This window comes from Kwoniella dejecticola, chromosome 10 (genome assembly GCF_000512565.2).
Source record: "Kwoniella dejecticola CBS 10117 chromosome 10, complete sequence".
Lineage (NCBI taxonomy): Eukaryota > Fungi > Basidiomycota > Tremellomycetes > Tremellales > Cryptococcaceae > Kwoniella > Kwoniella dejecticola.
Genome location: NC_089310.1, coordinates 340272 through 352481, shown reverse-complemented (window position 1 = coordinate 352481; position 12210 = coordinate 340272). Strand labels below are relative to the sequence as shown.

At 47.8% G+C, this 12210-nt stretch overlaps 3 protein-coding genes across 3 annotated transcripts; 1 reads left to right on the top strand and 2 right to left on the bottom strand.

The window, feature by feature from the left end:
* Positions 1-335: 335 nt before the first annotated feature.
* I303_107669 (uncharacterized protein) lies at positions 336-3848 on the bottom strand (the record flags this gene model as incomplete). The annotated part of the gene is made up of 4 exons (XM_065969635.1): positions 336-1696; positions 1758-1962; positions 2022-3681; positions 3736-3848. 4 exons carry the CDS (start codon positions 3846-3848, stop codon positions 336-338), a joined length of 3339 nt encoding a protein of 1112 aa, XP_065825707.1.
* A 1103-nt stretch (positions 3849-4951) lies between these two features.
* On the top strand, positions 4952-6016 carry I303_107668 (uncharacterized protein; the record flags this gene model as incomplete). Its single annotated transcript, XM_065969634.1, has 6 exons — positions 4952-4978; positions 5047-5074; positions 5155-5180; positions 5245-5322; positions 5455-5481; positions 5633-6016. 6 exons carry the CDS (start codon positions 4952-4954, stop codon positions 6014-6016), a joined length of 570 nt encoding a protein of 189 aa, XP_065825706.1.
* A 374-nt stretch (positions 6017-6390) lies between these two features.
* On the bottom strand, positions 6391-11756 carry I303_107667 (uncharacterized protein; the record flags this gene model as incomplete). The annotated part of the gene is made up of 8 exons (XM_018410941.1): positions 6391-6860; positions 6991-7339; positions 7423-7611; positions 7693-7855; positions 7948-8233; positions 8313-8523; positions 8622-9261; positions 9331-11756. The coding sequence occupies 8 exons, from the start codon at positions 11754-11756 to the stop codon at positions 6391-6393; spliced, it is 4734 nt and encodes a 1577-aa protein (XP_018259609.1).
* Positions 11757-12210: the final 454 nt, after the last annotated feature.

Sequence of the window (12210 nt, the reverse complement as noted above, 5' to 3'; positions counted from 1 at the left end):
CCTAGTCTTTGCTAGTTTAGCGTAGACATCGAATGTAGTACAGTATGACGCAACACAGGAAAGATGTAATGCATACATACTCATACATTGTCTTATACTCAAGGAAGGTATCTCTTCATTCAATACTCATCGGGAAGATACAATGTCCACTATACACGAAGTGAGATGTATTATACAATGCGAAAGTCAATTGATCAAGCTAGAGACCTTCAGATGATCCAAAGTCATTTGTCACCATCACCATCATGTCCTGAGGACAGTACACTGTACAACAATATGGAATTATATGGAATCGGGTTGTGCGGTGGGTATAGATCAGCTTGATCCATGTTGTCCTAATGATCTTCTTCTTCTTCTTCTTCACTATCGACTGCCATATCTCCTTCAACATCGGTGCCGTCTTGTCCCACACTATCATCGCTGTCATCGAGGACAATCACCCCTTCGTCATCAAATATCGGGGCGAAGCTCGAGTTGGCAGCCGATACAGCAGCTGAAGTAGTCGAATCGACGTGCGATCTCAGCCTACTACTCCCATTTCCATTTCGATTTCCATGACCACTCGTATTCGCGTTCGTATGATCATATGTACTCATGCCAGCAGGAGAAGGGGAATTCGTCTCTCGAGTCGAACGTAGTTTTCGCAATCTCGTCCGAGTATCACCTGGTGCAGCTAAAGCAATAGCGGAAGTGGAGGAAGAGGCATGTTGGTACGATGGACTCGCTGCGAACGACAAATGTGAAGTCGGATGCGGCTGTGCAAAGGCCGGCGGATGATGATGTTGAGATTGGGCTTGAGACGGATCTTGGTAATGTTGTTGATATTGATGTTGACTCAACCTTCTCGTATTGGCCGATGTGCTAGGTGAGGGGTCTGATTGCGAAGGGAACGAGGTACGACTTGCGATCCTAGTCGATCTTCTATTGCCCGCAGTCGAAGCTGAAGCTTGACCAGATTCACCGTATTGTGCCTTTCTCGAGGGCGAAGTGACCGATCGACCCCACCTGTCTAACGGTGTCGTTGTGGTGTGGGTGTTGTACGAGGCCAAGGTCGGAGATTTCCCAACATCGTCATCGCTGAATAGGGAATCAAGATCCTCATCCATCCTGGAATACCGAGTGCTCCTCTTCTTCTTCTTTTTGGTCGAAATTCGCTTTGGTAAGTCCTTTTGCCAAAGAGGCACTCGAAGTGTGTCCAGAGAATCGTCGTCCACGCTTTCGACCGCTAAGTTCCTCGCATCATTGGGACAAAAGTCGAAGACATCAAAGACCGTTTGACCCCCTCGATTTGACGCAGCCACAAGTAGATTCCCATTGAAAGCCACTTGCCAGACTGAGCTTATTCCGACAACCAAGTCCCTGATATAGGTGCCTGTCTTGATATCCCAAAGCTTCAAGGCACCGTCTGAGCCAGATACGACTTTAGTCTCATCATGTTGAAAGCAGGTTATAGCCCCGCCATGGGAAGATAAAACGGTTTTTGCTTCTAGAGTCTCCGTATCCCATACGCGTAATGATGCGTCCGCAGCGGCTGAAACCAGGTAATTCGGCGATATACCAAGTAGACCGACCAAAGAGGTATGTCCATGCAGTGTGTGCAAACAATCTCCAGTATTTACATCCCACACTTTCACGGTGTTGTCCATTGATCCTGATGCACATCGACCCCGATATTGGTCATACACTATGCTGTAGACTGGACGAGACCTCACCATCAACTAGCTGCTCATCACACGGCTCTGAGGTCAGGGACTTACCTTTCGCCTCGTGACCGGTTAAGACATGTACGCAAGTCCCCTTGACGATGTCCCATACTCGAACGGTCATGTCGTAAGAACCTGAGATACATATGTTGCCATGAGCGGCAAGGGCTCTGACGGCTGAACTGTGTCCCTGCAGCAGGTGGAGGTAATAAGGGTTCTCCTCTGGTGGGGCTGCCTGCTGTTCAGCTCCTTTACCCACCTGTAACGAACGCTTGATGAGCTGCAATTCTCTGAAAGACTGTGTTTGTGTCCACTCACGACCCCGATATACGGAGGATCATCCTTGCCAGGCAGTTTCCACACTCTGAGAGTGGCGTCTCTCGAGCCAGTCACGATCATAGGGTAAGGTGGCTGCCAAACTTTCTCCTTCTCATTCCAGACGGGCTCGACCATTTGTAGACATCTCACAGTGGACGTATGACCGTTAAAGACATGAACCTCCGCCATCTCGTCCAGATCCCATATTCTAACTGTACGATCAGTGCTTCCACTAACCATCACATCATTCTTGTATTCTAGTGTCCAAACTCCGCCATCATGCCCATCGAGACGCTTCATCAGATTGCCTCCGCGAGTATTGTGAACGTTGATTGAATGGTCATCCGACGCAGAGATTATCTTTTCTTCGTCGAATTGCAGGCAGGTCACTACATTGGTGCCATCACCCGAAAAGGATGTGTGTTCTGGTCTAGTATATAGCCAATTCTTCTCATCTTGGTACCTTCTTCGATAGACATGTTTCAGCGGCGTTGGCCTGAATACCTCTTCATGCATCATGCGAGCCGGGTTGGAAGCCGTGGCTGACAGCATCCGTTCATCATCACTCGGTGTGTCGTCTCTTCTGAATGACCAAGCGTGTCCAGAACTTTCAGCTTCGCGTTCAGCTTTCCAATCAAGCGTTTCGTATCTTTCCAAGATCTTCCTTTCCTCCGCCTCTTCCACTCCTAATCCGTACCAAAGATCATCATCGACTAAACGTTGTTGCCATACCACCCGTTCGGTATCGATCATCCTCTTCCACTTTTTACATACTCTTGAGGCGACCGCTAGACTCGGTCTATCCACTTTGCGTAAAACCTGAACAGCTACTTCATGAGGCAGCATCGTTATGAAGTCTCGTTTCAGAGCGTTGGCAGCGAAAGCCGATACACGCTGTATAGTAGGCCTACGCGATCGTCGAAGTAGATGCATCAAGAAGTGTTGTTGCAGTCGTTCGGGCAACTGATCGAATTGAGATGCTAGTGTTGGTAAAGAAAGAAGCGCTGCTACCTCGACTCCGGAACCAAGGTTGGGGGATACAGGGGAGGTCGTACTTGTAGGTGTTGATGGTCCAGCTTCGTGCTCTGGAGATGGGAGAGGCGATAGAAGAGCAGAATTACCGGTCTGAGGGATGATGGAAAGCTCCTCCATCCCGCGGATCTTCTTTCTGGGGGGACTGCGTTGCCTGATTGCCAATTGATCCGATGCTGAAATAGGCGGAGTGTTGGCTAGGATATTTGACTCTTCATCCTGCCGACTACTCGGTCTACTGAAACTGTGCGGTCGCTTTCTAACCTCTTTCCCTTTCGCTTTCTCCATAGCTTGTAGGAAAGTCGTCCTTTCTTCCGTGGTGTGCGAGCTCTGACCGGCCCTTGATGATGGGTCGTATGTACATGCGGGTAATCGCTTAGTCCATCCAGGTCCGGATGCCTGCATACTGCCGTCCGCGTTGATCGGCACAGCTATGTCATCTTGTACGACCACCCTTCGACCACCTAGGTTGAGCGTGAAGAACTGCATTTCGGGCGGAGCAGGTTGCTTTGCCAAAGGGAATTGTTCCTGCCTGAGATGAGTGGGTAAATCCAGAGTATCAGGAGGCGGTATCCTTGGCAAAACAATTGGCGCAAATGACGTTGTCGTGCGTGTCGTGTGCGTAACCCTATCAGATCGATCGCGTCAGCTTGTCCTTACAGCGAGACTATAGGTAGCTTACACCGTCTCCACTACAGCATCCTCCATTCTCAAAGAGGGTATCCCGTTCTGCCATGACAGACCGGCAGTCAATGGTCCCCGATTGGACGGTGTGTACGGATCGTTGTAGTCCATGTTCGGGCATTCATTCGTGTGCGTCGCGATCGATTTGAAAGAATTACGACCGAGTCCGCCCTTTTGTCCAGGACTCGAGAGGTTGATGTAGCTTATGTCAAGCTATAGAAGGAAGATCTATCGGAGACAAAGAAAAGCCATCAGTAACGTATTCTGATAGCTGACATCGTTTCCTTTCTCTAGACGACCAATCTCAGTTATGGAGATCAAAGGAAGGAATAAAGGACCTTTCGGTACACACAAAGCAGAAAGAAAAAGAGCACACAACCAAGCTTCCTTTCGCTTCGTGACCATCAATCGAGGAAAGGAAGCGACACGAGCAGGCTGGAGAGCGGCAGCTCTACACATGTAGTGAGACGGGGAACGAAGTCTTCTCTTTGCGTATACCATGCTGGTACCACAGAGCAGAGGAGCTTCTGGATCTACTGGACTTGTGAAATATTGCTCTTCGAGCGGAGATATAGGGTGCGCAGGACCGAGGATTCTTCTGTGTCGCGATAGCACATCAGGTTCTTAGTGAGGTGGAATTACTCACCTCGCCGCTCGAATCTGCAGATCTCAGATTCTATCCAGTTTGTGGACGAGCCCCCCGCTCTACGGATCCTTCAGGCAAGGTTTTGGCTCTTCAATGGTCGGTCCGGTGTGTGCTCCTCAATAAGGTCAATCCAAACTTTCAAGAACAACGGAACGGGTTGCCGCTGCTGCCAATAAAACTTGTCTGGGAGCCACGTCAAGCGATAAGGAAGAAGGTGAAGATGATCGGAGACGAACAGGTCTGATGAGTAAGGTGTAGATGATGGGATAAATGGGATGATTGAATTGGATTTTGATTTGGTTCGCATTCGCATAGAAATAACCGTGTTCAGCCCTACGAGTACATCATATTATTATATTGGCCCTGAGCGCGTTCGGCCACGTGCGAATCCAGGCACAGTCATCAACATATAATCCGACGCGGGGCCAAGCTAAGTCATGTACTCTAAGCAGCTTCAACTCTTCCCTATGCTGCAATCTGCAATTCGCAATAAACAGAAAGCAATAGGTAAGACAGCTTGACCGCGACAGAAGGCCTCATAGACGGGCGAGACAGGGTGAAAGGAGAAATGGCCTGTTTGAAGTTCTTACAGAAGGTATGATCACTTCCGTCTGCTGCTGAACCTAGTCTGTCAAGAAAGCTGAAACGACCCGGCATTTGCAGGCATGGTCAACGACAATCTCGAAAGGCGGTGAGCTACACTGTCATCACTGATATCCAGGGACCTTGATGCCTAAAGCTGAGCCTCGAAGCGATGACTGTGTGATACAGGTCATGATTCGAATGTCTTGTCTTCGGTAAGTCTTTTTCAGCAACAATGGCTGCTTTGGGGCGAGTCATCTGAATGGTCCTCCGATGTAGTTGCGGTTGATCGAAGCTCGACCCAAGTACATCAAAGGTATCTTGACGATCGGACAAAAGCATCTCAATAACCATGGGGTGAGTCTCATCACTTTGACGCTTGCATCCCAGGTCGACTCGGTCAATCACAGTAAGCCAGAGATCACAGGAAATTGCTGATCGATTGTGCCGTTGACCTTCACCTCCTTGATCTTCACGTCAATGCTGTAGACGATACATGGCGGTGTCATCTTATCAGTAAGCCATTCCGACTATCTACATCCAAATTTACAAGAATTCAAAACGACCCAGTAAAAATCTGGACTCAATCCACGACCTGCTTTCTTCGGACAAGACAAGATATGTACTGATGTACTGACGCACTCACTGAACCGCTGGATATGCTTAGCTCACAGATACGATAACTTCCCTCTCATTATCGACCCTCGGATACCCCCCTCCGACAGGGGTTAGCGTGAACATATCCACCGAGTTCGTGCGGCCCGGCGGTAAGCTGCACGACGAGTTGATGTGTGTGGGTAAAGTAGAACAAGCAGGTAGGAATCTGGCTTATACACGATGCGAGTTTTATACGAGTACGTCGTCGGTCGGAGCGACTAGAGCGGATGGGGTGGATGGGGTGGAAATCAAAGAAGGTAAAGAAGGTAAATTAGTGGCATATGGAAGTCAGACTAAATTCATGAATGGATGGTCGAAAGTCACTTCGTTTAGCGAAGATGGACGAGTAGAATTGGGATTAGGATTGGAAGATGAGACTAAAGCCAAGTTGTAGATGAGGCTATACACCATGTAATCGAGTATCGCCCGGATAATACAATCACAAATCCCAAATTGCTCATAAAACGAAATAGTATCAATCGAAACGACATGGTAAAATGACATGACATGACATGTTATGATGATGATGACGATGACGATGATATTGATATTGATACTGATACTGATATAGTTTACAACTAGGACATACCAAATACAAAAGCGTTTTCGACTTCGACTTCAATACAACTATACCTGACGAGAACATACAATTATACAATTATACAATTATACAATTATACAATTGAACAGTTGCACATATATGAGAAACAAATCAGGTAGTGAATGTACTCGTACAAGCTCGATTCGACTTACTTGGACTTGTTGCGATCAACCCAAAAGCATGTCAAAATCTTCTTGCTCTTCTTCTTCTTCCCCTTCTTCCCCTTCTCCTGCCGAATCTGTCTGTTCCAGATCTATATCTCCCTGAACTTGCTTCCTTACACCAGCATCAGACACGGGCGGGTCAACGACGATAGTTGAGGCAGTGGACTTGAGGTTCTTATTCTTATTTCCGTTCGGAGATCTAATATCATCCATATCCATATTGATATTGATATTCGCTTTCTTTTTCATTGTCATCGCCATTGTCGCGATCGCGTTCTTCTCAACTAGCCCGTCCTCCCGCTTGTCGAAGTTCAATTTAGGCTGGCCTTTCACACCGACTTTCAAATGCTTACCGAGCCTATCGGTTCTGAGCTTCTTCTTGATCTCAAGAGACAGAGTTAGGCGGCTTATCTCGTATAGCTGATGTAATCTAGCTTTGACTACTGATTTCAACGTTCCATTGGAAAGGTCGGCTGCGAATTCGGATAAGATTCAAATAAAATCATAATCCAAACAAACAAACAAACTTGAACGTCAGTAACCAGTCCTCTCTCGGTCACGAGGCAGGGACAACGCAAAACTTGAGTGAGATTTCTCACTCACAAATCAAATCCCTAATTCTCCTCAAGGCATCTCTCACTTGCCCAATCTCACAAGTCTCGATCAGATCTTTCACATTATCCACCTTGGCAAAATCGATATTCAGCTGATCAACTAGACCAGCCATATCGGACATCGCAGCGTAAAGGAAAGTGACCATATGATTGATCTGATCATAATTTGGTTCTTCGCTCGCCTTCATTTGCATAGCAGGATCGGGATTACTCGAGTCTTCGTTTTCGTTTTCTTTTCCGACTTGGACTCTGCGTGGGATCGGGCGAATGAGGTTAGACAGTTCTTCTATCGCGTCTAAAAGGTATGGGATGGGTGGAGCATCGTATACTTTCTTCCGCTGCGTCGGTCACAAATAAAACAGAAAACATGAGCATGGTCTACACAGATGAGAGCTCGAATGGGGATGACAGGTCCACTCACTGGATGAGCGATATCAATCTTGCCAATCGAACCAGGTATAAGATATTCCATACCCAGCCATCTATTGACCATCCTACATTCATGTGATCTTTGTCCGAGGGAGGCGAGAATCGCAACTTTGACATCATCGTTGTATTTGCTCGATGTCTCCGCTATGCTTCGTGCGATATCTTTCGATAATTCGTGCTCCTATGTAATACAAGAGAAAGCTATCAGACACACACGAATATGGCTCATATTGCCTTTGCATATGGTAAAACGATCACGTACATGTTCAGACACGTTGAAGGCTTTCTGCAGGAGTGCCTGGACGGTATCGCCGATTGTCCTCTTCAGAGCTGTTGAAGAGGTATTGTCGATACACAGAAGAAGTAGCAGGGAAATCCATGTTGAGGCTTGCCCATGCGCACCAACGAAGACCTCTGCTACGGTCCTGACAAAAGGTGAATGGGAAGATCAGTTACTGTATTAATCCCGCCTTTCGCTGATAGTGTGTAACAGGCTCAAGGACCTGGACCGACTCACTTGGACAGAGCCATGATGATCCGGCATACCACACCGCAAGCGGTTTTTCGATCAATCGTAGGTTGAAGTACAGTCGTCTTGGAAAATTCAGATTCCGACTCGGATTGAGAATCCGTTATCACTTGAGACAGTATCTCTTTTGGTCCGCCAAAATCAGCTAAGAGATGTATACCGAGATCAAGGAAATGACTGAGATCGGCTTGATGGAAATAGTCATCGGTTTGTACCAAGTCGTTGAAGGCTATTCGAGCTGTATTGGACCAGTCCGGATCGGAGGAACGGAAAGCTACAACGAAAACATGTTTTTGTAAGTATTTGGCGGCTGAGCTGCTAGAATGAGAGGTTGAAGATGTACAACGACTTACCATTTTGTAGAAGCATCATCCCGATTGCTTTCCTTCCCTTTTCTACAAAGCTCAGAGTACCTGAGGAAATAGCAACAGAGAAGGACCCCAAATCCGGGGTGGCAGTAGCCGGATCGATCATATCAAGCAAGAGCTTGAGAATTGGGTCGTCAATAGAGGAAAGGTCTTGAAGGGAAACAAATAACGGCTGCGATTGCTTCGTCTCGTTAGGCTACGCAGAGAGCAATGATAAGAGTTAACAAGACAATTCTGAATACTTTAGTGGCATGAACGCATGGACAACTGGCCAATGAGGGGCGTTCTACTCACTGTCGCTGTTAGCTTTTCTTGATCTTTCCAGAATCCTTCCCATACTAAGTCTGACTCATTGACATTCTTCTGCTGCACTGCAGCTCGAGCATCCCGTATCAGACTCTCATCCACTCCCAGACCCTCCCTTTGTAACCCCGCAATCATGTCTTCCAGATCATCCTCTGGACCTTGAGATGAAGATCGTCGGTGGACTAGCCGATCTGGATCATCTTCATCATATTCCGAGCTAATATCACTCTCTCCGAGATCAAGATCTAGATCAAGGTCAAGATTGAGGGAGCGGGAAGCGTCTTTGGAAGGAGAATCCATATCAGTGTCTGGGGTAGGATACGCATCTTCCCCGTCTTTTCGATCTCGGTTCTTGATGAGGCGGATGTCCTTCAGGATCTCTTCGTATTCGTTACCAGTCTGTAATCCTTGCATGATCTTGGAGAACTCCTTATTGTCATTCTTCCACTTTCGCGCTTTCTCATCTTGGAACGCTTTTTGAATCGCATCCAACTTGGCCTTTCGTTTCGCAGCTTTATCAGCTTCCTTTTTGGCCTTGTTCAATTCACTCCTAGACTGAACGGCAAATATCATATTGGATTTGGTTGGTGAAGGGGTTTTATGCTCAATGGGCTCAGTCGCCAAATCACTAGTTCAACAAATTCGTCAATTTTTCGGTTCGACTGACTTGTACTAACAAATAAAGAGCGCAACTCACTCCAAGAATCCAGCGAAGTTTGCCCCTTGACCCACTTCAATCTCCTTCTCTTCGCCGTTTTCGATGATTGCGGCCTGCAAGGCTAGTTCCATGCGTTTTTCTCGTTCCCTTTCTTCCGCTTTTTCCCTTTCTGCCTCAGCTCTACGTGCTTCCAATAGGTGATCGTATTTATCCAAAGACGATGTCTCCTTTTCAGTACTGATTGCCCCTCTCTCATGATGAGATAGCTCTCCATTTTCAGATAATCGAGGTGTTGAGAGCTGTTTTACATGTTTCGGTGTTTCGTCTACGTGAGCGGCTTCCTTCATTGAGTTCGATGCTTCATTAGTGCTCAGCGGATTCGACTGGGTTGGAGGAAGAACTTGTGGCGAAGGGGGATCCCCATCGTCGCTAGCCCAATCGAAGTCCTCGAATTCATCGAATATTTTATCCGGGTCGGTTGGAACGTCCTCTTCGACCTCTGCTGCGTCGCCTTCGTTCGCCTGCTTCAGCCCAGCAGTTGTGACGCCCGAGGCATTCTTTGATACAGGAGTGGCATCGCCAAGTAGCCTAGGGAAAGGTCGCCCTTTCACGGGACTAGCACTCAGTGATTTGACAGGCGACACTATGGCTGGAGATGCGGCTCGACTTGGTAGAGGCGTGAGACCGGAAGATGTCGATCTGCGCAAAGTATTGCTGTGTTGACTTGATGAGCCAATGATCCGCTTCAAGGGGGACTCGTTATGCGGAAGAGCAGCAACAAGTCTCTTCACCGGTGATAAGGAAGTTCGTGGTTGGACTGGTGACGTTAGGTTTGACGATGTCCTGTTGATATTTTTGACTTTATCCAAATCGGCATGGGATAAGGTTTTGTCCCCGCTGAGATTGACTTTGGACGGTGATATACCTGTTAAAGTACGTCTGCGCGCAGATCCACCGGCGAGATGTGTGCTATTAGTCCTGGGCCATTGATCCATGGGTGTATCTTCAGAAGGTATCGTATATGTTCCAGGGGCAGGTCTGGGTCTAGATGAGGTCCTAGCATGGACGACGTGTTGAGGTGTTACTTGCTGTGAGGATGGAGCTTGAGTTTTGGATGGTGGGAGATGCTTGGATTTGACCGGAGAAGGTGTAGGTACTTTCGACGGGCCTGCTTGTGCAGAAGATTGGCTGGATCTAGCAACATTAAATGTGTTGTAAGCGTGTTTCGTGTTGTCTGAGGCCTTTGAAGCTCGGATGGAGCTGGACGAAGATGGTGACTTGGTAGGAGTGATGATTTTGCCGCCAGAGAAGCTGGCATCTCTAGAAGGCCTGGCCGAATCCGTGTGTGCCAATGAGTTAGTCGAAGGGACCGGGGCAGTACGTTTGAGCGGTGATTGTTGGAATGATCTGCTTTCGTCAGCTATTTTGGCTGGTTCATTAGAAACGGATCGAATCAGTTCGGTCTCTCCGATTTTTCCGTTTGAGCCCTGTGAGCTGTTCAGCATTGCCCGCCTCTCATCGTCGAGCTTCTTCTTCACACTAATTGCGGCTTCCCAATCTGCAAGGCTCATCCTGTGCTTCTCTGGTTGTGGTGGCATTTTCTTTCGCTTCTTATGAGGGGACAAATTCGAGATCGACAATGAGTCTGAAGGTGTCCGCGAGAATACCCTCTTGCGGGGACCGGTAAGCCCGGAGCCACCGTCATTCAGAGACCGTTGCAGTGCACTTTTCATCGCGGGAGTTTTGGGAGTACTGGAGGAGCGGGACGACGATGATAACACATCGATAGGCTTCTGAGATGATATGCCATGAGGGTTCAACAAAGAGTTATTAGGGGTTTTGCGAGATACTGAGACGGCATTAGGTTGAGGAGTAGAAGGTTTGGGCACAAGGAAAAAGTTGCTTATCCTTCTAAATTCTGACGGACTAGCTTGACTTGGTGTTGGACCACGCTGACTTGCCTTTGGGACTGTTGGTCGCGCCTTCACAATGTCTTTCCGGATCGTAGGCCTCATCTCGGAGTCCAAAGCCATTATTGATCCAGAGCTGCCTGACGATAAGGGGTTTCTCTTGGTCGCTTCAGGCGCAACTTCGTCGTCCGTATCGGATAGTGTCAGGTCTATAGGTTGGCTGACGTCTAGTCCTTTGACCAGCCCCGCTGTACCTAAGAAGGAAGAGCGTGCTGCAGGCGGTCTAGGTTGGCTGCTAGGCACGAAAGGCTTCCGTTGCACTGTGTTTGGTTTCGTTCGTCCAGACAGCACACCAGCTGAGCTTGAAGAAGGTAGAAGTCCGACCGATTCCTTTTTCTCCATTGTAGATCGCTGAGATGTGATCACTGTTTTACCGTTGCCTAAATCTTCCAAGTGCGAGAAGGACTGTTCGGCTTCTTTACCGGCTGTCGAAGTGGACGAACGATGTGCCGGGGAAGAAGGAGGTTGACTTGAGAGTCCAGGAGGACCAGACATCTTCCATCGGCTCTTCTCCTAATCCACAATCATTCTACTATCTCGTGCACACATATGGGAAAAGCTAAAAGACATCTTTCACTTCAATACATTCATCGTCTTGATATCTCACTAGCTAGGTGTGCTTCTTTGACATTGCGAATCCAACATAGCCTCCACCCTCGTGTGCGACCCATGTGTCAATCGCATGGTCTCAAACGCGACTAACCTGTGATCAGTGCCACTTCTCACGTAATCACCGATAATCCCGCAGATCATCCAGTTGCAGTTGCCACTGAGCGTGCCGTGTCTATGACGCAATGGCAAGTAGGAGATTTCATTTTACCAGGCTCGGCTACAAATGCACAAATGCGCAAATGCATCATTCACAGGTAACTTAGAGGCACTTATATATCCGTTTCCTCTTCCTAACCTCGTCCCTCTTGAATACCAGACCACCAATACCAATACATTC